The 25,228-nt window shown below is 36.5% G+C and overlaps 3 protein-coding genes across 12 annotated transcripts in view; 2 read left to right on the top strand and 1 right to left on the bottom strand.

Annotated features, from left to right (window-relative positions):
• map3k4 (mitogen-activated protein kinase kinase kinase 4) overlaps positions 1-6,269 on the top strand; it is a 35,182-nt gene extending 28,913 nt beyond the window's left edge. For all 8 annotated transcript variants that reach the window (XM_079854644.1, XM_079854649.1, XM_079854645.1 and 5 more), the window contains 8 exons: positions 92-283; positions 366-436; positions 1,720-1,836; positions 1,925-2,084; positions 2,240-2,362; positions 3,441-3,547; positions 4,727-4,906; positions 5,380-6,269. In XM_079854644.1, coding sequence (XP_079710770.1) covers positions 92-283; positions 366-436; positions 1,720-1,836; positions 1,925-2,084; positions 2,240-2,362; positions 3,441-3,547; positions 4,727-4,906; positions 5,380-5,400 — 971 coding nt within the window. In that variant the 3' untranslated portion in view covers positions 5,401-6,269. The remainder of the gene's footprint in view (positions 1-91; positions 284-365; positions 437-1,719; positions 1,837-1,924; positions 2,085-2,239; positions 2,363-3,440; positions 3,548-4,726; positions 4,907-5,379) is intronic.
• agpat4 (1-acylglycerol-3-phosphate O-acyltransferase 4 (lysophosphatidic acid acyltransferase, delta)) lies at positions 5,557-16,303 on the bottom strand. The gene is made up of 9 exons (XM_079854658.1): positions 15,988-16,303; positions 11,965-12,186; positions 11,332-11,501; positions 10,738-10,899; positions 10,339-10,492; positions 10,041-10,143; positions 9,438-9,513; positions 8,412-8,610; positions 5,557-6,843 (listed from the first exon to the last, which is right to left on the bottom strand). The coding sequence occupies exons 2-9, from the start codon at positions 12,149-12,151 to the stop codon at positions 6,752-6,754; spliced, it is 1,143 nt and encodes a 380-aa protein (XP_079710784.1). The 5' UTR covers positions 12,152-12,186; positions 15,988-16,303; the 3' UTR covers positions 5,557-6,751.
• On the top strand, positions 15,603-24,724 carry erlec1 (endoplasmic reticulum lectin 1). 3 transcript variants are annotated; one of them, XM_079854655.1, is made up of 15 exons: positions 15,603-15,716; positions 19,048-19,190; positions 19,781-19,885; positions 19,981-20,061; positions 20,327-20,404; positions 21,240-21,294; positions 21,378-21,436; positions 21,540-21,763; positions 22,423-22,576; positions 22,791-22,952; positions 23,030-23,089; positions 23,201-23,325; positions 23,707-23,784; positions 23,873-23,948; positions 24,119-24,724. In XM_079854655.1, exons 2-15 carry the CDS (start codon positions 19,062-19,064, stop codon positions 24,188-24,190), a joined length of 1,458 nt encoding a protein of 485 aa, XP_079710781.1. In that variant the 5' UTR covers positions 15,603-15,716; positions 19,048-19,061; the 3' UTR covers positions 24,191-24,724. The 3 variants fall into 3 exon arrangements, with proteins under 3 accessions (XP_079710781.1, XP_079710782.1, XP_079710783.1); XM_079854656.1 differs by lacking the exon at positions 15,603-15,716 and adding an exon at positions 18,912-18,957; XM_079854657.1 differs by lacking the exon at positions 15,603-15,716 and having other exon boundaries at positions 18,944-19,190; positions 21,243-21,294.
• Positions 24,725-25,228: the final 504 nt, after the last annotated feature.

The following is a 25,228-nucleotide window of genomic DNA, read 5'->3' on the forward strand; positions in this document are numbered from 1 at the left end:
ATTGACTGATTCTTACTGTAACAGCATTTTTATCTTTAGTTATTAAATGTGCATATTCAGTATATCAACCACTGCTCTGATTTTCCTACAGACACAGCAGCACGTCAGAGCCCTATGGAGGCCGTCTGGCGCTCCATAAGCACCTTCGACGAGAAGCACTATGCGCTCATGAGACAGCGAAACATCATAGGACAGGTGTGCAACACCCCTAAGTCCTACGATAACGTCATGCATGTGGGCCTGCGCAAGGTCACCTTCAAATGGCAGAGAGGCAACAAGATAGGTGAGTGGTCATCAGTATGTATATTACAAAGCAGAAGCCGTTCCTGTTGCATTTTCTTAACACTTTTTCTCTTTGGTTATAGGCGAAGGGCAGTATGGGAAGGTTTACACATGCATCAATGTGGACACTGGTGAACTGATGGCCATGAAGGAGGTATGTCCCTGAATTGTGATATTTCATGGGTTTTGCATAAGACGGAGTAGGTGGTATGCCCAAAATCTTATTTCATATATACCGATGAGCCAACACATTATGACCACCTGCTTAATATGCTGTTGGTTCTCTGCGTGCCGCCAAAACAGCGCCAACTCACTGAGGCATGGACTCTACAAGAGCCCTGAAGGTGTGCTGTGGTATCTGGCACCAAGACATTAGCAGCAGATCCTTCTAGTCCTGTAGGTTGCAAGGTGGAGTCAATGTGGATCTCGTTCGTCCATCACATCCCACAGATGTTCAGTTGGCTTGAGATCTGGGGGATTTGGAGCCTAGGGCAACACCTTGAACCCTTCATCATGTTCCTAAAACTATTCTTGAACAATGTGTGCAGCGTGTCAGTGTGCATTTTCCTGCTGAAAGAGCCACTTCCACCAGGGAACACCATTGTCATGACGGGGTGTACCTTGTTTGAAACAATGTTTTGGTAGGGTGCACGTGTCCAATTTACGTTGACGTGAATGGCCGGACCCAGGGTTTCCCAGCAGAAAATTGCAGAGAGCATCACACCCCTCCACTGGCTTGTCGTCGTCCCACAGTCATTTCCCCAGGTAAACGGCGTACATGTACACATACATGATGTAAAAGAAAACACGACTTATTGGATCAGGCGACGTTCTTCCACTGCTCCAAGGTCCAGTTCCGCTGCTCGTGTGCCCACTGTGTGCGCTTTCCATGGTGGACAGGGGCCATCATAGGCACTCTGATTGGGCTGGCTACGCACCCCGATAAGCAGCAGAATCGTGACACATTCCTCCCATAACCATCATTAAAATTTTGTGTGACTTGTGCCACAGTAGACCTTCTGTTGACTCGGACCAGACGGCATAGCCTCCGTTGCTCTCATGCATCACTGGTTTGCCCTGCTCAGACCAGTATTGGTAAATTCTCTCCACTACTGACTGAGAGCAACATACAATCCTTGCAGTTTCAGAGATACTTTGACCCAGTCACCTTGGCATAACAATTTGGCCCTTGTCAAAGCCACTCAGATCTTTTTTTCCTGCCCATTTCTCCTCCATACAACATGTTGGTTACAAGAACTGATTGTTTGCTTACCATCTAATGTACCCAGACCATAATATGTGGCCTTGTTAGATGATCAACGTTATTCGCTTCACCTGTGTCTGGTCATAATGTTTTGGCTTATCAGTGTATGTATTTATTTATTAGACACTCTGCGGTATGAGCACTTTGTAAGCTGTAACTAAATTTGCTTCCAGATTCGCTTTCAGCCCAATGACCACAAAACCATAAAGGAAACGGCGGATGAGCTGAAGATCTTTGAAGGAATCAAACATCCCAACCTTGTCCGCTACTTTGGTGTTGAATTGCACAGGGTAAAACGTTTTGTGTGTTGGCGTTATGTCAATGTCTGCTTAACAGTTTTGGTTTATTCATCATTGATTCTGTTGTTTGCTCCTGCAGGAGGAGATGTATATCTTTATGGAGTACTGTGACGAGGGGACGCTGGAGGAAGTGTCTAGACTGGGTCTGCAGGAACACGTCATCCGCCTCTACAGCAAGCAGATCACGACGGCGATCAACGTGCTCCATGAACACGGCATTGTCCACCGGGACATTAAAGGTCTTCATTTGTGCCAAGATTTCCTTTCCTCAGTTACTCTTTCCTTCATGAGAGAATCAGATGTATATATTGGCTAGTCAGTTGGATGTCTTGGTGTCAGTTAAGAATTTTTATTTCATTGCATCACTAATTTTTGTTATTCTTTTACTCCCCAGGAGCCAATATCTTCCTCACATCATCTGGTTTAATAAAACTAGGGGACTTCGGCTGCTCAGTGAAGCTAAAGAACAATGCTCAGACGATGCCTGGAGAGGTGAACAGCACACTGGGAACAGCAGGTGAGAGGCTCAAAGCTGTGGTTTCCATGTTTAAACACCAGAGGGCATGGTAAACTTTTTGAACGGGAGTGTGATGTGTCCTGTAGCCACACCTGGCATACCAAAACTCGTTACTGAACATCTCAAAAGACTTTTTGTTAAAAAGCTCCGGGAAGCATGCTGGCGGTCTAGACTTTCTGGTTTTGACCTTCCGGTCTAGTCCACTGATTTTGCTAGTTTTAATGCGTTGTGTAAAAAAGGGTGTTTTTTTTAATCACATGGTGAGGCATCATATCTCATGATAAAGGGTCACTTGATAAACCAAAATGCTTCCTGGATGTCTTGAACAGTTTTGCACTGTCTCCAAAAGTTTCTTTACAGTGTTAAGTTTATAGTATTTATTAATATTTTGAATAGGCTTTTATATTTTCATTTGATTTTATTTTAATTCTGTTCTTTTCTCATTTTTATTAGTTTTTTTTATTCTATTTAGATTTTGTAATTTTTGTACTTCAACTTGAACTATTTTATTTCAGCTTTATTTCAATTAATGAAAACATTTTGTATAGTTTTAGTTAACTAACAAAACAACAGTTTACTTATAACTAGTTGTATTAGTAAAATTAATAAGTTTAACAAATGGTAGAAATAGTATGAAATATAATTGCAAATTTTTGAATATAAAAAGATATTTAAGTGTTAAATACTGTACTGCTTATATGCAAACTGTCAACCTAGCATCTGTATGAACTAAAACTAAATCTATTTAAAATAGTTTTATTTTGTTAAATAAAATTAAGCTAAAACAAAATATAAATATAAATTAGATGAAAACTAGAAATGTTGCCTTGACAACTAACTCATAAAAAAAGTTGAATTTCAATTACTTAAACTTAAAAAATAAAGCTAAATAGAAATATGAAAACGACAAAAGCACATTAATTGACAAACTAAAATTTTTTTTTTAAATAAAAGCAAATTTAAAATATGAATAAATAATATAATTGTATATAAATAATACTTAAATTACACTGTCTGGCATCTTTAGCATTGTGATGATTACCACAAAAAATAATGTTTTTTCCCCCGTCATTTCTAGCGTACATGGCTCCTGAGGTCATCACAAGAGCAAAGGGTGAAGGTCATGGTCGTGCTGCTGATATCTGGAGCCTTGGTTGCGTTCTCATAGAAATGGTCACTGGAAAGGTAAAGCCTGCTACAAGTGCATGTTTCATGTCCATATTTGTTTGGTCTAATTCTTTATCCATCCATGTACCAGCATTTCCCCAAACTGGTTTGAGGATAATGTACTGTGAAAACACACCCTCTCGTCACACAGGGAGTGAAAGGAAATTTTTGGGCTTGCCTACACATGCCCAAACGATTGTGTGAACAAACACACAGATAGGTTCCTTTTAAAATTTGCTGATGATACTGTTATTGTTATTTTGCTGACTAAGGATGAGAATTGTGATGCAGTGGTGAGTGATTTTATGACATTGTGTGACAGTGCCTTTTTGCAAGTAAACGTAAAAAAGACCAGAGATATGGTAATTGAAATTAGATCTAGTTCTTTGCCACCTCATCAACCAGAGAAAGGTCAAATGGTGGAATGGGTTAGCAGTTACAAGTACCTCGTGTTTATCATTGGTAATAAGTGTTGTTGAAGTAGTATGCAAAAAGGCCAGCAACGGTTACACAGTCTTCAGAAGCCGTCTACTTTAAATATCATTTGGACTCTTGTGACCATGTACTATAAATCTTATATTGAATCTGTACTTTGCTTCTTTATATGCTGTTGGTATGGGAATGTCAATGATAAACATTGAAACTCATTGAATGGCATTGTCAGCCAAGGTAGTAAGATTATTGGCATTAAGCAGACTGGGTTATCAAATAGTTTTGAACGGTTAGAGCGATTCTTGCAGATGTACTCATCGGCTGTTCCATGAATTAAAAATGCTTCCTTCTGGTATCCATTATAGTATGCCTAAACTTAAAAGCAATCGGTATAGACATTCTTTCATTCCCACTGCTGTAAGGCTTTTAAACTTCAGAATTTTGTTTGTGTGTTTTGTATGTTACAAATTTTATGCTGCACCAAAAGTCGACCTTTGGGCTCATAATAAACTTTGACCTTGACCTTGAAACAACTAAACTAGTAAAGCTGGAAAGGTCTTCCTGAAACATAATCAAATGTCCACCAATTACGACAAAACAGGATTCAGTTCGGATATTCACCAGTATTGAAGTTTATTCGTCTTGTAACACCATCATTTAGCAACAGTGTTTTTTTTAGTGTGTAAACTGTAAAAAAAAAAAAACTCTACAAATATCATGTCACCAAGTAACTCATGTTCCTTCCTGTTTGATTGTGTAATTCAGAGACCCTGGCACGAATATGAGCATAACTTCCAGATCATGTATAAAGTGGGAATGGGCCACAAACCGCCCATTCCTGAAAAGCTGAGCACAGAGGGGAAGGACTTCCTGGCCCATTGCCTGGAGAGTGAACCGAAGCGGCGATGGACCGCCAGTGCCCTGTTGGACCACCCCTTTGTCAAGGTATGAACCCGCTCTCACCCAGCTTTCATCCTTAAGCAGATTCACGGGGTCATACATTTCATGGAAATGAGGCACTGCTTGTGCCAAATTTCCAATCTGTTACTCAAATTAGATGCAAACACCTCTTGTAGTACATCCACCAACATGTTACACACTCATGGTTAAATGTTCATATTTCAACAACGAATTGGAGTAGAAACATTTATATAATTAAAAAACGTTTTCTTTTTAAACTGCCGTGTGTGCAATTTGAATGTTTATATGCAGCTCAGATTTGAGTATTAATTATTAAATAAACTTTACATTTGGTTTCTGGCCAAATTAATCATTTAATTTTGGTTTGGGTGTAAAAATCATTTTGGGTCATCACTTAGTCTTAGTCAATCCATCACATGCTGTCACCTGATTGGCTGCTAGAGTGAGGTTGATAGAAATGGCACTAACATGTCAGTCTCACATCTTTTCAATTGCAGGTCTGCACGGACGAAGAGTGATGGGGGGGACCTGCATTCTCTTAACGTTTACAAAAATGCTAGCACTACTTCACACGGCATGGGGAAAGACGAAGGAAAAACAGACGCGCTCTGCTCAATATGAACCCCTTGCGACATTAAAGCAGGGCAAGTCTTACATGTACAGTAACATTAGCAAATGGGATGGAAATGTCGTTCGGACGAGTGTGTTATGTACATACTGTAAGAATAGGGTTAGGGTTTTTCTTTGTACAAAGCATATTGTAAAGCTGAAGTTTAATAGCCATTTTTTTGGTGAATGAGTCACAGGGAATACATGTTAGGAGACCAAGTACATTAATTCAAGGGACGTTCTCCGCACAAAGTATCAGAGAATGGGAGATGGAGGGAGAGTTTGGCATTGACTGTATGTACAATTTCAATGAGTGTTCACTGAAGAAAGCATACAAACCTGGGGCTGAAAGTCACAGTAGAGAAGGTTTTAAATTTTTGTTTTCTTAAAATGGTATTTTTGTTTGCCTTGCTGCAGAGCCCACTGTTAACAAGTCATATTTAAGCCTAAAAGTAGTTGTTGCGTCGGCTCAGCCTCGTGCTGGACAACGCTGTGCCTTTACGATCTGGGTGTACAAGAGCATAATCAACCAATGAGAGGGGAGAGGCCAGTCTGACTCTGCCTTTCTGCTGCTGCACTCGGACGGGTGGACAAACATGCTCTTACATTGGCATCAACTGCTGGTTCTCTGCTCCTCCAACAGTGTTTGCAATATTTAAAAAAGAATATTAATAAACAGACAGTTTTTTTAAATGGCCTACTTGTCTCTTTAAAAACATGTAAATATAAATGGTGAAATACAAAGTTCTGGCATGAAACTCTAGATGGTACAGGCTAATAGGTCCTTTTACTCACCTGTTCATAATCACATCGGTATCTATGGGGGGCATCTGATTGGTTCCTACCGTATCAGTAGCCAATAAGCTCGCTGCTTAACCTTTAAATACTTGGGTAGCATTTGCTTTAGCAGTGCAGCACGCTTTCATGAACCCTCCACCTTCCCCAGCTCCACCTGTATAGATCTGCTATGGGTAATTCATGTACTCTATATTGTGCAGCAGCAGCAGCGTAGCAGATCTATTCCGCCAAGACCAAACATACATTGTCATATCCATTACCATTACCATGCCAAACACTCAGAGCTGTCATGACAGAAGTGTTTTTAATGATTTAAATGTCTTTCCAAAAGCTTCATGTGATGAGTTCCTCAAATTTCACTTATGAAGGTGGTTTCACTTAGCTAATGCCAGTTCCTGTTGTGAAAGTGCCCTCATCACAGTACAGTAGCATGATATTGTTTTCCTGGTGGGTGACAGTCTCTCAGTTATTGTTCAACTGCACCTCTTTATTCCCGTAGTTTGAACCCTTCTCAATCTCTGTCTGTCCGATCATCCAGCGGATTCCAACTGACACTGAAAATAAAAGCAAAAATTGGTCAGCGCAACAGCCAGTCACATTAGCATGCTCCATAACTAAACTAGGGCTACAAGCACTGTCTATATCATTAGATCAGTGGTTCTCAATCAGGGGGCGTCTGCAATCTTTTAAGGTAGCCACATATATATGAATTATTTTAATATATTAATATGTTAAAATTCTAAAAAGTACTTTATAGGGATGCATGATATATCGGTATTAGCTGATATATGTTCATTTTTTATGTTATCATTATTGGCCCCTTTAAGAAAATTTGGCTGATGTATTAAAGCTGAGAAATAATGGATTATTTCCTTCAGATGAGACACTTCAGATGCGCACTGTTCACAATGATGGTTTTGAATTGCTTGAAATATGATTGGAATCACTTCCAAAAAGGAAAATACAGTTACATGCAACATGCAGCGCAAGTCTGTCATAAAGGCTACATAAAATTATAATTAAAACATTATAATTGTGTGCTTGGAACATGGCTTTTAATGGTTTTGTTTTTGTAATCAGGCTCTCAAATTATATACAAATTTTGATTTAGCACCCAATATATCGGTTGTTTATATAGAAATGTCGGTTATTAGTATCGTCCAAAGTTTTCATATCGGTGCATTCCTAATTGTTTTTAATGAAAAAAAAAATGTCATGAATCTTCTAGAATCACAAAATGAATATTTAATATGGTCATAATAAAGTTGGAAAACAAGCAGGTATGTCAATTACAGCAGAAATACTGAAAATGTTTGTATGGGAGGGACTTCAAATATTGTGTTGGGCAATGGGTGTAATCGAGTCTAAAAGGTTGAGAACCACTGCATTAGATCATTGTCATAATAATAACAGGGTTCCCACAGACATGAAAAACCTGGAAACATCAGGGAATTTGAAGCCTGTGATTTTGAAGCCTGGAAAAGTCATGGAAATTTTGTGAATGTGGATTTTTTATTTTTTTTATTTATGCTAGAGCACTTCAGAATCAAGTTATGCTTGGCTATCATCTACAAAATCATTTTAAAACACCTTTTTGTCAGTAATCATGAAAATTCTTTGGTCAACAGGTGTGGGAACCCTGTACTAATAAGCAAAGGAGAAATGAAAGCTTCATTTGAACAAAATATCAATTATACATGATTTCTCATAGTATAACTAAGTCATGTAGTTCAAGATTTGTTTTTGTGTGCAATTTGTGTTTCAATGAAACTTTTACAGCTGAAATGAATCTTTAAAACTGTTCTCACACACATGCTATGATATTTAAGGGCACTTTGAATGCATAAACATTTCATTTATCCATGCAAGTGACCAGCATGCGGTAAATCCAGATAGAAATGGTTGACATACTTACTGCCATAGAACCTAATCGGCCTCCTTTATATTGTTATTTTTTGAAAGAAAAAACAGATTGGAGGAAAATAGCAGCATTATATAATTCCTTAGTTGCTGGACCACAAAAATATCTGCTGCAATTTTAAAGGTCTATTTCTTTATTTTGCTATTTATTACACCAGCTTTTTTAATCAGTAGGAAATGCCCATGCCCTTATGCCAAGTACCTGCAAAACAGAAGACAAATGTACAGACGACGGTGGAGATGGAGCCTGACAGCAGCAGTTGCAGTAAGAGCCTGAAGAGAGGGTAGACCAGCAAACAGACCCAGAACAGCCAGTTCAGCAGGGCCCAAGGTCGGCGCGGGGGGCTCGTAATGGGACCTGGGAACCGGCCTGTCCGTGTGTAATGCTCTTGGAATTCATCCTGAGTGAGACAACACACACACAAAAAATCCCTTAATTTCCATGTTCAAACCTGAGTACTCTTAACTGTCCATCCTACCGTTCATGGGCAATTGCTTTACTAGCGCTAGTTTCTAGTTGGCTGTGTCATATTAATAAGCTTATAATAACTGAAATGCTAATACCAGCACCAGGGTTTTTATTATTAAAGGGTTAGTTCACCCAAAAATTTAAATTCTGTCATTAATTAATTTCTGAACCAGCCATAGGCAGCAAAGTATTTGCCACTTTCAAGGCCCAGAAAGGTAGTAAAGACATCGTTAAAATAGTCCATGTGACTAGTGGTTCAACCTTAATTTTATGAAGTGATGAGAATACTCTTTGTGCGCAAAAACAAAATTAACGACTTTATACAACAATTTCTTCTGCTGGCGCAGGAGCCGGCCAATAAGAAAGCTCTCGGATTTCATCAAAAATCTTAATTTGTGTTCTAAAGATGAACGAAGGTCTAACGGGTTTGGAACGAAATGAGGGTAAGTAATTAATGACAGAATTTTAAAACAACAACTATTTTAAAAATGAATTGAAATAAAATATTAGATTAAAAAAAGAAATGTTGCCTTGGCAACATACTGAAATAAAATAGTTCTTTAAGTACTATAATTACTCAAACTAAAATAAAGCTAAAGAGAAAAATAAAGTAAAACATAAGTTGACAAAAGCATATAACAATTATTGAAATAACAAAAATACTGAAAAAAATCTAAATATGAATAATAATAATAATGCTATATAAATAACACTGACGAGCACAAAATCACCTCCAACTAAGGTAGGTAGTGCACTTACTTTCTCCTGATAGAGTTTGTGGAGCCAGGCCGCACATTCCGACTCCTCCTCTGGGACCGAATCCAGAGGAATTCGCCTAACAGACACAAGGAAATCCATGATGGTTTATCTTGATCTCGCAAAAGGTCTTAAAGGGATAGTTCACCCAAAAATGAAAATTCTGTCATCATTTACTCACCCTCAAGTTGTTTCAAACCTGTAAGAATTTCTTTTTTCTGCTGAACACAAAAGAAGATATTTTGAAAAATGTCTGTAACCAAACAGTTGATGGACCCCATTGACTTCCATAGTAGGAAAAAAAAAATACTATGGAAGTCAATGGGGTCCATCAACTGTTTGGTTACAGACATTTTTCAAAATATCTTCTTATCTACAGTGTGAGTAAATGATGACAGAATTTTCATTTTTGGGTGAACTATCCCTTTAACTCACAACGCATTCATAAGTGAAACTAAAACATTTATAAATGAATATGGAGATTGCATGTTGAACTTTGTTATAGCAGGAGACATAATCACAGAGCATTTAATGAACAACATGTTGTTAAATATTGCAGAAGGGCAGTGTTAAATTATTCTGAATGACTGTTTCTTTCATTCTTACCTCACATATAAATCAGCATGGTATTTTTTCCCATTGAGCACCCCTAGTAAAGTTGGCATTTCGTTGTTTCTGAAATTAAGTGTAGAATCGTACACAGCAGTAACTACAGAGGAGACACAAACCAAGTCAGAGAGCCAAATCCTTAGAGGCTTTGTCTGTCAAAAAGACTTCTTTCATTTCATGTATTTACAGTCCTTTAAACAGCATCAAGAGAGTGATATGCCTTAACTCATTGGAAGATCAATAAAAGCACCGCTGCTATGGGTTTGTCATTACTTAATGGCCAAGAAGCTCTCACCCTTTCCCCTGAGGTTCTGGACCGTGATCCAAAAGCCCTTGGTCCGAGGAAGAAGGTGATACTTGAGTTTAGGGAGGCCTTTCTTCTCTGCCACCTCCATACTAATCTTGTGCTTCTTTTCTGTGAACCGTGTGCCCTCACAGTGCAACAGGAACTATAGATGAATCAAAAATGAACATTAGCCACATTGGAGATATAACAAGGGACAGAAAACTTAAACTGTCATCACATGGAAAGAGTTGCCTGCATATTGTTCCAAAAATTCTCCTTTTGCGGGCGAGTAAATCATTTTTGGGTGAACAGGTGAACTATTCCTTCAACTAATTGTGCGTTAAGAAACCGTGAAATCTGAAATGTAATACCAGAGAACAATGTGCAATAAGATTTTTACAAATATACCCAAAAGTTTTCTGGGTAATCACGAAGGTTGCGCAGGCTCTGCACTACTTTCTTGCGATCCACTTCCCAATTCCTTTGGCAGAAGACAATCTCCAGGAAGTACCACATCCAGCCAATCACAGGAACAAAGGAAAGTTCCTTTTTTGCCAACACCTTCGAACTCTGAAAACATAATATGATAAAAACAATTGTGTGGCAGCACATGTGTCTTATAACATAATGAAGATATTGAGTCTTAAAAATGAGTAATACTCATGTTTAAAAACATCATTCTCATTTAGAATCACACATCTGTTAACCCTTAAATGCATGAATGTTTTGCCAATCATTATTACATATTCGGGTCTTTAGCTACCCGGATCTATATCTAACACAATACAATTTTTACAAAAAATGTATGGTAAAACAGGCCATCTTTTATAATTGTATTATTTTTTCTTGTTATATTGTTTCTAAGAAATCAATTGAGGAATACTAAGACGGTTGATGTATAACTTAAACGAAGGAGTGTAGTGAATTTCGTATCGGGTCACTAATGACCCGAGGTGTGTGTTTAAAGGGTTAATGTGTGGGAAAGTTATGTTTTTTTCTTACCCCTAAAATACCAAATCTCTCACAGAAGGTCCAGCCGGCCATAAAATCGATTTCAAAGTTATGATTGAGGACAACAATGGCGCTTTCTTTGCCATAGAGTGAATAGCTTTCCGGATCTGTGTAAAGTGAGCATTCTGTCCCAGACCACCACTCCAACAATGCCACCAATTCTGAACAAACACAGAAATAATATACAAATTGAATTATAATGCATATATTCATAATGCAGAGTGAATTTACATAATTATGAATCTGCAGTAGTCCAACAAGCTAATCCTTCTTGTACGTATGTAAATAGACATTAAGGCAGTTTACAATATGCACTTCCTGTTTTGTTACCCTCATTGCAACACTGAGGTTTTCAAACAGGAAATAATGGTTTCTGGTTATGTATCCATTTGCTAAATAGTACAATACAGATTGGAACCAGGAAAGACATGATAATCAATACCTCCATGACTGTGATGCATTTATTGACACTATTTTATGGGATTTGATCTCTTCACGCAGTACAGTATGTCCTTTTTTCAGTGAGGACAAAATAAATACTGGAAACTTGCTAGCATCATGCTTGGTTATGACAGTATCTTTCTTTGGAGGCGAACCCACAGGTGACAGCTTTGCAGGACTTACGACTAGAAATGGAATACCCCAATCTGCAGTTGATCTTGCGTGCGAGCTGCTTGTTAATGGGCCACAGTGGTAGAGTACAAAGCTGCAGCAGGTTGACAATAAACCCACTGACCAGGAACACATAACAGATAATGAGATGGCACAGCAACTGAGTTTTCAGCACTTTAATGATTCCCATCCTTATCATGTAGTCTTGACTTCACCTGTGCAGTCTTGAAAACCCTGTGCAGAGAGAGAGAGGGAGATTAATTAATTAACAGATTAATATAAATAACTTTGGCAGCTCTAGCATATTAACCAGAAGATTGTTTTAATAAATAAAGCTGGATGGTACCTCCCAAGATATAGTGCACAAGTGAAAACTGTATTTGAAATATGGAAATCTACCTGAGCCAATATTCAAATTGCATGGTTGCAACACCTGGGAATTAAGTTCCTGTTTTTTTTTTTTTTCATGAAGTTCCTGAAATTGTAAATAGTTTAGTTATTGTATTCTATACAATGTTTGTTTTTTGTTTTTTTTACTATACATTTCCCTAAGGCTACTTGTATGGTCGTGGATAGTTCACCAAAAAAGGAAAAGTGTCATTATTTCTCCTTCATGTTCTTCCAAACCAATATGCTGTTGTTGTTTTCAGTGAAGTAGAAAAGTTGAGATTTGTAACAAAAACAGACAAAAAAAAAAAAAAAAAGCACCATAAAAGTGGTCCATTTTGACTCAAGAACCTGTGTGACCAGATCATTGAGTCAGCAAACCTTTTTTTTCTGATCAAAAATAAACCTCCGGAAACCTTTGGTTTGTGGTTCGGTTTGTTTGTTTTGGTTAGCCAGTTAATAAAATTTCTAGCACAGGACAGTAGCTTCATGTCTTTGTGAGGAATGTGCTCTTTCTTGTTATGTGTGGGATGCTCCATTTTCAAGAGTAAATAGTTATTTAGTACATTCAAAAGCAATGTTTGCATGAAAACTGAGGAGAGTTAGGATTGCACAAAGAGCAAGATGAATCCTGTCCCTATCATTATTGCAAGCTCTTACACGTGAAAGTCTCTCAGGACACAGGCCAAAGGCTGAAACAGAAATGTCAGATTGTCACTTATGGGGTTGTATGTCTATTGTGTGTTTTGGCTCTGCTATTGGTGACAGAAAAAAGTGTGAACTTTGAGTCACCATTACAAATATTTGCGGTCAAACGTGTAGAAATGTACCAGATTTTTTTAATTTATAAAATGTAAAAGCTTTTTTGCATTAGTCGTGAGGATTTGTATCCATTCCAGTGACTCAAATCTTTTGAATCGGCTCATTGATGAGACTAATTCAAATTCGTTCACTGATTTAACCCTTTGAGGAGGATTCCCCATTAAATAAGTACCTGGCAACAAATGATTATTGTGCGTTAAAGGATTAGTTCACCCAAAAATTAAAATCATGTTATAATTTTAGTTAAAATTATGGATATTTTTCTTACAAAAACAAATCGCTTTGCTTCAGAAGGCCTTAATTAACCCCTTAGAACCATATGGATTACTTTTATGATGGATGGATGCGCCTTTTTGGATGGATGGATGCACCTTTTCAAGGTACCATTCAATCCCATTATAAAGCTTGGGAGAGCCAGGATATATATTTTTTATATATATAACTATGATTGTGTTTGATTGAAAGAAGAAAGTCATATACACCTATGGCTTGTGTGTGAGTAAATTATGGGATCATTTTCATTTTTGGGCGAACTAGCACTTTAAGTGAGTAATTGAATAATTTATTTGAAGGGATTCCTTAACCCTCTGGGCTTCTTCATTAATGTGTTACACTTGGCTTCCTTTCGTGCAAAAACGTACGAAGCCTTAAAATGTAACTTTTTTTTTCCCCAGGAAAACCAATGAAATATATTTTTGTTCAATAATATTTTTTTATTATTATTTAGAATTTTTAAAGATTTTTATGATAATTTGCATTAATTATATAATTTTTATGAGCTATTTTTTCCATTAGAATTAATATATATATATATATATATATATATATATATATATATATATATATATATATATATATATATATATATATATATATATATATATATATTTATTTATTTATTTTTATTTTTTTTATTTTATTTCAATAAATGCAACATTTCGCATCAAAATAGAGTGCAGGCCTAAAAAAAAAAAATGTTCAAGTGAGAAGAGCGCCATCTAGTGGCTTTAAAAATATATAAATCTGTGTAATGTCCTGTAACCGCCTATAGGCTGCCTATAGCTTTTTAATTAATTTATTTTATTTTATTTTTTTGATTCCCATTCGGAAAGAAAAAATCTAATTACTAAGCAACCACTGAATGGAACAACACAAATTATATATCATTTTAAAGCTTAGGATCTCATCTTTTTAATGCATCTAATCACATTTATTATTTCCTAATGAGTGATGAGTAATCCCTCTAAAACCGAGTGTACCGCCAGCAGGCGCCACCTAGCTGCGAAAATATTCATTACCATATTTTTCAAAAATCTTGCCTTGATTAACACAAAGTTGATGTCATTTGAAAGCTTAGAGTCTGAACTTTACAGTGAATGTATCCACTTTGAAAAAATCTCAAGTATTGCTGAGTTATTTGCTGATAAATAGAATTTATTTTTTTCATAATCTATAAAATGTACTGCAATGTGTCAAAAACATCATACAACTCATGAAACATTCACAGATCATTGAAAATGGCACTTCATTTTTTACAGCATATTATTACAATTAAAATGAGCCCAAAATTAACATAATCTATTGCTTTTATGACAAGATATTCTTCATGGAGAAACAATTGCCCATGAGGGGGCGTCAGAGACTGTACAAAAAGGCTATCTCTGTTCCAAATGCTGTAACTTTTGATTCCTTTATCCCAAAAAAAGAAAGAAAAATTATCCAGATGCAGCTAACATGTAGGGGGTCTTCACTAAAAAAGAATTTTCCTCCTACTTTATTTCCTTCCTGAGTTATTCCATGACAAATAAGAAAGATATGCAAAATCATAATAAAAATTATATATATATTTTATCTTTTATTAGCAGTTTCTCGGCAGGACAATGTCCAAATGTAATCTAATTTATATTTACATAAATGTTATATTTACATGTTATATTACCTATGTGTTTTGTTACACATAGGTAATATAACAAAAGTCACCAAGTTTCATCCCCCTCTGATGAAAAAATTAAAAATTAAAAACGTAAACGTTTTCGTGCATTTTTGCACGAAGAAGCCCAAAGGGTTAACAACACAGAGTGACTGAAACATATCATTCAGAAATCAGAATTATTATTATTTCTTTTTACAATAATAACAACACATTATTAATAAACTAAAATCGAAATTCCGAATATCGACTCAAAACGCCGATTAGATCATTGAAAGTGCGTGTTCGTTCAGTAGATTCAACCAATGTAAGCAAGTAGTCAGTTAAAACCGGTCTTGAAAGCTATAGTTCGATAGTCAGTCTCTGAATTGAGCAAACATGACAGCACGCGCTTCAAAAGCGAAAAAGCGAGAGAGAGTGAACGAAAATTGTGAGTCGAGAGCTACAGTCTATGAGAGAGAGAGAGAGAGAGAGAGAGAGAGAGAGAGAGAGAGAGAGAGAGAGAGAGAGAGAGAGAGAGAGAGAGAGAGAGAGAGAAACCACTAATCTCTTCTGTAAAGGTCTACAATCACTACAGGGTGCGCCTTGGAGAACCAGTTCAACCCAAACTTAAACTCACCAGCAGGTAGGCTACAGCTGTCAGTTAATCAACAAAAAAAGTCTTTATTTTTTTAAAGAACTGATTCGGTTAGTAACATCTGATGTAGGCTACATGTATATTTGTTACACTATCAAATAAAACTATCATATTTCTGTATTTCAGTTAAATGTTTCAATTTGTTTGCCTTGAGCATGAGTGAACAGAAAGACATTGAGAACATCGAGCACATATGGATCGCATGCAAAGAACAGCACTTTATCAACATAAGACAAAACCGCTGCTGTGTTAGAATTACCTTTTGTCCCTTGCTCGCGCGGTTAGAGCTGCCGTCTCATCATATGGTGATGATTAGAGAGCGCGTGAGAGATGTGAATCTGAAGGATGTTTAAGTTGGACGGGCTGATATTAAGTTTTCAAGGTTGGTATATTGAGCTGAATATGAGAAAGACCACACCCAGCTCAGGCACCAAGACGAGACGCTGCCTGTGTGTGCGAAGACTGACTCAAGCGCTGGAGCGTGGCCAGTGTGACTTCAGAAGGTCATTATGTCATTTCCTCTGCTCTGTCCAAGGCCAACTCTTACACATTGCTTCACACTGTTCACTTTGACCGACAGATGAACATAATCGCCAAGCACGTTGGCAACAAAAGGGCATCACCTTAAACGTATATTTAACACACCATAGGCTACTTCTTATTTACATTCCCTTGCATTAACATATCTGTAGATGGATCAATGACATGACGTGCATATTTTTGTGTCCAAGTGCATTATTTCTTAAATTCATGACATATATCACTTTATTATATAAAACCTATTTAGTTTTAACTCATTTTAGTATATTTAAATAACATTTGTTTTTGTTATCTTAAACCCCCAAAATGTCAGGTGGTGCAACTGTCCGGACAAATGAACAGACTATAGGGGAACTATTTAAAATGGTGTCTTATAAAATAAAAACTAAAAAAACGAAATACTATGGCATCATTTTAGGCTCGAAACCTTTCATATAAACATTTTTTCATATAAATTAGATAATTGAAAAACTTTAGTCCAGCAATCTGTATATATTCTTAAATGTCAGGGTGGCACAATTTCTAAAATGGCTCTTTTATTAGGAATTGACAAGGTAATAATAGTAAATATGGTAATGTATTAGAATTAGAGGACCTTGTGGATTGAAAAGGTTTGTAGATCTCTCTCAAATACTGGTAAAACTGCTGATTTCAAGGTTGGTACACTCTCCATGTCAGGTGGCACAACTACAGTAAATATATAAACAATTATTTGGCTGTACAGCCTGACATAAAATGTCACAAAATTAATTTAAAAACTTTCAATTTTATTTAACAATTGAAACTTATACAAACACATTGTTCATGACAATATGCATTGCATCAGTTTAGATTTAAAAAAAAAAAAACCTTTTATGAAGCTTTATTTGTCAATGACCCATACACATATATTGTCTATTTTGTATATTGTGTATTTTGTATATTTTTATATATTTTAATTTTGTATTCACTTAATTCACTTTAATCACTTAATTCTATTTTTTTATATCTGTCTTGTCTTGCTTTTATGTGTAAACATACTTGGTAATAAAGCTCTTTCTGTACAATCCCAATCATCAGAACAATTGCGCCCTCTACTGGATGTGAAGGGCTAAGCTGGGCTTTATTTCAGAAACAGAAGAAAACACTGTTGAAAAGAAACTCACTGTTTTTTTGTTTTGTTTTTTTACATAAAGGAATGTTTTCTGAGGAGAGAAACACTTTATAGAATATTAGTATATATACATTTCGCAATAGAGAAAGAATTAACATGCTTTTTTTTTCTTGTCCTAACTAAAAGCCTCGTAACACAGCTGTCAGAATTCGTATTCAGGCACAATGATGGCCTAAATACAGAGATGAAACCTCAAGAAATACTTCCTGTTTGTCACATTCTACACAATTATAAACTGTCTTTTTTTAAAAAAGCTTCTGAAACAAAGATTCAACCATCAAGATAGCCTACCATGATTGCACTATGATCGAAAGCTCTACGTGAATACTGAGGTCCACTTTCCACTCAAAGCTCTTGGCTTTACTTTCCTTTCAAGCATCAAAAGACCTGCTATAACATGAAAATACATTTTACAATTTATTCAGTAATCTAAAAACCATGTGGAAAGGCTATTTAAGCGAGACACAGTCGACAGAAATAGCAACCTCCTCACTAGAAGGGAAATTAAACCAATCTTTGCCTGCCATTATTTTGGATAATAGACTATTCAGATTAAATTGGCTGCTTATGGAATACGTGTTGCAACCAAATGAAAAATGTATTGTAAGGGCCCAAGCACTGAAATCCCAGTGGGTGAAGAAACGGCCCTGCATGGTGCAGATGTGAAAATGGCATGCCCATTTATGCCAGCTTTGAGAGCAATTTGTGCTTGATGGTTTTGAATGAAGACCCAGGAGAAATATGATGGTAGTTACCAAAGATGCCAAATCTGATGTAAGCAATTACTGAGGTTATCTGAAGCCTGTTGAGACAGCAGAGATGAGCAGAAGATCAGAGAATACCTCTTGAGAAGATAGGATTGAAATGCATGGTGCACGTTGAAAAGCTCAAAACGATTAGTCTACACTTATCATGCTGCATAATAATATAGTTCAATTATTTTTAGAGCAAGCAAATACAGACATTTGGGAGCCTGAAAATATTTGAGTCGAAGTTAATCTAAAAGTGACATGCAGCATCCAAAATATTATGGTTTCATACAAGATACAAACTAATTCAAATATGAAATTGTAGGCGTATTATTTGAGTCCTAATGTGTTGGAAAACAGCAATAAATCAGGTTTCTGAGACATTTTGTAAAGAGTAGGCTATGTGATGACTTTGCTTTTTTAAAACTGTATGGGAGCTTATTCTGCCACTCAATTATTGGAGAAAAATCATTTAAAAAATATTTAATGAATTAGGCCTGCTACATTTATAAACGTATGGGAAAAATGTAACTCAAAAAAGACGAGAAATTACGAGATTATTTGCTTATGAATACAGTTGTGCGAATTCTTAAAATATTAGTGAGTAAGTTAACACAAATGGACCCTCTTATTCAATTTTTTAGGTTTCAAAAATGTGTTCAGTTGGTATCTCAGCGTAAACAGCGGCTCACGCGCCTTCCTCGCGCTATTGGTTGAGCGGAACTTCCGTCTGATACCGGAAATGGACGTGGCAAGCTGCTGTTTAACTCATGTCAAACTATCAGCAGTCAGTCATCTATTAGATCTCACTGATTACCTGTAGTAGTTGCGTTTCAGACCCTTCACTCCCTTCTGTCTCTTTCTAATGTCCGGATAGCGCTCTCGGAGGCGATGGGGGTGTTTTGGCGCTGGTTTTGGGGCTTGATTTGGTTCGGAGTGTCTGCAAATCGTGCAGGATCTCCTGTGTTTTCTGATGAGATCCCCTTCAAAATCAAATGGCCCGGATCAGACTTCACCCTGGTGAGTCCAAACATCTAAAAAAACTCAGATATTTCGCATGACAGCTGTAAATACAACCTAACATAATGCTGTTTGTTTAATTGTCAGCTTGTTGGCTAAGGTCGCTTCATAACAGCTGGACGTGTCCTGTTTTGTTTTTAACTGTCTTGTAGTGTGTTAAAGGGATAGTTCACCCCAAAATGAACATGTTGCCATCATTTACTCACCTTCATGTTGTTCCAAACCTGTTTGAGTTTCTCTCTTCTGCTGAACACAAAAGAAGGCATTTTTAAAGAATGTTGGTAACCAGACAGTTGACGGCACCCATTGACTTCAATAGTATTTTTTTCTACTATGGAAGTCAATGGGTGCCATCAACTATCTGGATGCCAACAGAATGAAAGAAACCCCTACAGGTTTGGAGCAACTTGAGTGTGAGTAAATGACGATTTTCATTTTGGGGTGAACTATCCCTATGAGTATTCTCTCCAACAGCATTATGTAGTATTAAAGTATATGAATTGCAAGTATAACTGTCTGGTTTATTTCTCTGGTACTGTGGGCATGGATTTTGTTATTGAAATATGCAATAATATCCCTTTTTTCCACAGTCAACATCTGGAGGCCTGTACAGAAAAGATAACTATGTTATCATGACAACTGCGGAAAAAGAAAAGTACAAGTGTTTATTGCCATCTTTGTCCAGCAATCAGGAGGTGTGGTTATGCATGGCAATTTTTTAAATTACTATTATCTGTAGCTATTCTATGTATCATTTAGTTTAGTTTTATTTTATCAATTTCTTTTGAAGGGTGATGTGAAGGAGTATAGCGGACCGAGTCCAGCCATGCTACTGGAGCCGTTATTCAAACAGAGCAGCTGCTCCTACAGAGTGAGTTTCAGGTCTCACTTTCTGTATATCTGAGTCTGACTTTATAAATATGCTTGACTCTCACATATGTCTTGGTCACATTTCCCCCCAAAATTAGAAAAAGATTACATTTTTGCTTAAAGAGAATTGAGCTTGTTTTAACAAAAGGAAAAATGTTTGAATAAATCAACAAAATGAGATATTATGTTGCTTTGCTTTTGTTGATCTTTTCCTAGTCATATGATGTAGTTTTATTGTGGCCACAATCAACATGTGTGTCTTGCAGATCGAGTCATACTGGACATATGAAGTGTGCCATGGGAAGCATGTACGGCAGTACCATGAGGAGAAGGAGACGGGGCAGGTAAAAGCACTGGTTTTGATGTATTCTGTTAAAGAACATGGCAGATCCTTATAACGTTCCTTATATTATGTTAGAAATGCGTACATTACCACTCAAAAGTTTGTGAAAGATGTCTCTTATAATCACCAAGGCTGCATTTATTTGATCAAAAATACAGTAAAAACAGTAATATTGTGAAATGGTATTTCAATTCAAAATAACTGTTTTCTATTTAAATATATCTTAAAATGTCATTTATTTAGATCCTTCAGATATTATTCTAAATATGCTAATTTTGTGATTAATAAACATTTCTTATTAGTATGAATGAATGAATGAGGCATTTATATAGCGCTTTCATATGTACTACTGTACACCCGAAGCGCTTTACAATCATATCAGGGAATCTCTCCTCAATCACCACCCGTGTTCAGCATTCACTTTGATGATGCAACGGCAGTCACAGTGCAACGGCTCCAGTGCGCTCACCACACACCAGCTATAGGTGGAGAGGAGAGAGAGTGATAGAGCCAATTCAGTGGATGGGGATTATTAGGAGACCATGATTGGCAAGGGCCAAAATACATGAAATATGATTGATCATATCAATCATATTATCTAAAAAATTTTTTTTTTTTTGTAACAATGTGAAAGTCTTTACTATCCCTTTTGATCAATTTAATGCTTCCTTGCTGAATAAAATTATTATTATTATTATATTTAAATATATTATTATTATTTTATTTTATTTTTTTGAAACCTTACTGACCCCAAAACTTTTGAATGGTAGTTCATTTGTAGTATATTGTAAGTAATATAAACATTTCAGTGGTCTTAATAGTCTCTGGTCCCTCAGAAGATCAACGTTCAGGAATACTATCTGGGGACCATGAATAAAAAAGAGAGTACAGGTTGGGCAATTTTTAAGCTTAAGATGGTATTTTTTGCTTTACATGTTCTGTCAATTGTTTCATGTATTTTATCTGCTCCTTAGAATCAGAAACCGATAAATCCGAAGACTCTGAAACAGAAGCATCAGACACAGACACAGAGGTTTGTCACTGTTAGATATGCAGATAGGAAATGTGTGTGACATGATATATATATATAAATATAAAATTCTTCTTTTTTTTTAAAACTCTCTGTGGGTTCCCAGGTGCCAACGAAGAATATAGAGGGTCAGCTCACGCCATACTTTCCTGTAGAGATGGGACATGGGACTGAATGCTCTGTGAGACAGAATGAACCTCGCACTACCACAGTGCTGTACGTCTGCCACCCGGAGGCGAAGCATGAGATCCTCACAATCGCTGAGGTGGTCAGCTGTCAGTATGAAGTGGTGGTGCTCACACCTCTCCTCTGTCCTCACCCCAATTACAGGTACACACACAAACACTTTCAGCTCAATCAAGAATTCCATTTTAAAATGAGTTTTTCATAGTTTATCCTAAATAAGTGCATAAATAAATAGTTATTGATTTCTGTTGACTAGTATGTGCTCGTGAATATGTATGTCATCATATGGACAAACTATCACAAAAAATATGATAACATAAGGCCTGTTCTCACAAAGAATCAAAGGAAAAAGTAAAACTTATCATTTGAAAGATGATGGAGCACAGAAAGTCAAGTATGATTATATTTCCCTCCCTTTCCCTAGTTTGGAAAGCAAAATAATAGTGTGTGTGTATGTATGTATATATATATATATATATATATATATACACACACACAAATGATAATTGCATAAAACCTGTTCTCACCAAGAAACAAAGAAACTAGTAAAGCAAATCACAGACACAAAGTCTTTTCATACAGTGAGTGAAATTATAAAGCACATGCTTTAAAGCAAGATAAACCCATTTAACACTATTTGCAATCAATTTAATTCAACATGCGACCGATATGATGATATAGATATTTCACTCATTGTAATGTGTTCTGGCTTTTATATGTTCATTGTGCTCCGAGACCAACAGTATTTGTTTCGACGGAAAACGTTGTTCGCATTTTTAGTCCTTTGTGACACTTCTCCTCAGGTTCAAGTCCTCCCCAGTGAACGACATCTTTTGTCAGGCTCTGGGTGGTTCCCCTCTCAGACCTCAGAGTCTGTCCCAGCTGGATCGTGAACAGGAAGAGCTGCTCAAACCACCGTTCAGCTCAAGCATCGAACGGGACTTGAGGGGATCCAGGGTGAGTCTGGACCTGCCCTTTATCTTCTGCATTTACACCAACCCACTTATGGGGGAATATGGGGGTGGTAATGAAAAAGACTCTTCAAGTTGGTCTGTATTAAAGGACATTAACAATTATATGAAAAATGTTGTATGAACAAAAATTGTTATAAATTATATTAATGTACAAATATTTAAACATGTAATAATCTCTCTCTGTCTCCTTTGCTAAGGAGGACAAACCTCCAGTGAAAGAAGAGGCGTATACCTCTACCCATAAGCCCCTGACAGTGGGCGGTCAAGCCCAGGTCACCGTTGGCACCACTCACATCTCTCGTCTAACTGATGAACAGCTGATCAAGGAGTTTCTGAGCGGCTCGTACTGTCTGCACGGGGTGAGGATGGATAGATTTCTCTTCTGTTTCTGTTGATCTTTTAGTTCCCTGCTCAACATATTTTTGTTTCTGTCTAGGGGGTTGGATGGTGGAAGTATGAATTTTGTTATGGAAAGCATGTACACCAGTATCATGAGGTAAGAGTTGTGAAATCATTGAATTATTTCGAAGATATAACAGTTTCCAGTATAGTGTAAATGTTTGGATTATGAGAGATGGTAAATTGCGTATTGTGCTTTTGGTTGAAGGATAAAGAGCATGGGAAGAACATTGTGGTGGTGGGCAGCTGGAACACTGAGGATCATATGAACTGGGCCAAGAAAAACGTGGCACGATCTTATTATTTAAAAGACGATGGAGTGCAGAAAGTCAAGTATGATTATATTTACCTCACATTCAAGGGAGCATTTATTTGTTTATATATATATATATATATATATATATATATATATATATATATATATATATATATATATATATATATATATATATATATATATATATATATATATATATACACACACACACACACACACACACACACACACACACACACACACACACACACACACACACACACACACACACACACACACACACACATATACATACATATATATGTATATACTGTGTACATCTAAAAAAAAAAAAAAAAAAATTATATATATATATATATATATATAAATGTGTTTATGTATATATGTGTTACAGATTTTAATAATTCATGTATGTTGTCTGGCTGATTCCTCATCAGGATCGTTTCTCACTTTTATGGCCATGGAGATGTTTGCGACCTAACAGGGAAACCGAGACAGGTTGTAGTCAAGCTTAAGTGAGTTACCCACACTTCATGATGCCATGTGATTTTTCCGGTTTTGTGAATGCCGCCACTAACACCTCACCTACCCGTTCTGTCTCAGGTGTAAGGAGTCAGACTCTCCTCATGCTGTTACAGTTTACATGCTGGAACCTCAGACCTGTCAGTATATTCTTGGGGTGAGTGGCAAACAGAATGACATTGAGATTTGACCGCAATTTTGATTTTAATAATTATGCTGCCCTACATGTTTACAGTGATGAGCACTTTGTGTTTTGATAGTAATGCTAAATGTTACAGAGATTGTTTCATTTGAATAACCCTTATCCTGATTATCATTCTGCCACAGGTTGAGTCTCCTGTAATATGCAAGATCTTGGACACTGCAGATGAAAATGGATTTCTTTCAATCCCTAGCTAGCCTGCATGATTGGTACCGAGATGGAGGAATGAACAGTTGCTTGAATGAACAATACAGAAGAAGATGCTCAGAGGGAGAGATAAAGGTCTGATTAAGTCTGGTTCAATAGATCATGATAACATGGACATGCTGAACCTCAGACCTCAACCTTTTGAGAAAGTCCCTCACTGACTGCACTTTCTCTTGTGAAGACTAAAGGAGATTTGGGGAAACTTTTAAACCTGGAGATGCAGCTAGGACTGAATTCTCAATGTTTTATCGACAAATCTCAAACCTGTTGACCTTTTTTTTTCATGCTTTGTAACATTTAGATGCCTGGCAGTTCTTTAAAATCTAATCAAATGATTTGTTTGTTCTGTTAATCAATTGACTTACAAGATGGTCAGCTGTTTTAAGTATACATTATTTATTTTGTCCAACTTCCCATTAACACTGTGCAGCTGGAGATGGTTATTATAAAGTTTTTAAAAGTGACTGAAGAAGTCATTGTTCAATGCAAACTGCAAGGGAAATACACTGTCTTATATGCAAAGGAAATTGAATGTAATTAAACAGTTTTTTTGGAAATCAAGGGTCATTGAGTTATGTACAGTATTTTTAAATACCCTCACTTAAATGTAATCACTCATGTTTTTCTAAGATTTCCTCTGGTAGGTTTCAGCTTGTGTGCATTGTATTTGGTGAAGGGCTCCTCTTAAACAAATTTATATCAAGACAGATTATTTCATTGCATTGACTGCAATGCTGGTTGTTACTCAGCATGCACATGTTCAGTTGAATAAAATATGATTTCAAGTCATTTCAGAAAAGATTCATACTCCCATATAAAATATATTAATGAATACGCTTAGTATTCTTAGTATTTATCTCAAGGTACATTTACTTGAGAAGCATAATGACTTTATACTTAAAACAAGAAAAAAGAAAAGAAAAACCTGCCAATGAGGCAATAAAAATGAACCTTATTCAAAGGGAAAACAAGTTGGCAGATATTTATTTATTTATTTTTTAAATATCAAAAACGATTATGTCGTCATT

The sequence above is a fragment of the Squalius cephalus genome, assembly GCF_949319135.1.
Source record: "Squalius cephalus genome assembly, chromosome: 21".
Taxonomy (NCBI): domain Eukaryota; kingdom Metazoa; phylum Chordata; class Actinopteri; order Cypriniformes; family Leuciscidae; genus Squalius; species Squalius cephalus.

Excerpts from the sequence above, each read along its gene's own strand:
- agpat4 (XM_079854658.1), bottom strand. The coding sequence starts at position 12,151 with ATGATAAGGATGGGAATCATTAAAGTGCTGAAAACTCAGTTGCTGTGC. Across the intron at positions 10,144-10,338 it reads CCAGAACCTCAGGGGAAAGG|TTACTGCTGTGTACGATTCT; the intron begins GTGAGAGCTTCT and ends TCTCCTCTGTAG. Across the intron at positions 9,514-10,040 it reads CATGCTGATTTATATGTGAG|GCGAATTCCTCTGGATTCGG; the intron begins GTAAGAATGAAA and ends TGTGTCTGTTAG.
- erlec1 (XM_079854655.1), top strand. The coding sequence starts at position 19,062 with ATGGGGGTGTTTTGGCGCTGGTTTTGGGGCTTGATTTGGTTCGGAGTG. Across the intron at positions 21,295-21,377 it reads GAATAAAAAAGAGAGTACAG|AATCAGAAACCGATAAATCC; the intron begins GTTGGGCAATTT and ends TCTGCTCCTTAG. Across the intron at positions 22,953-23,029 it reads GCTCGTACTGTCTGCACGGG|GGGGTTGGATGGTGGAAGTA; the intron begins GTGAGGATGGAT and ends GTTTCTGTCTAG.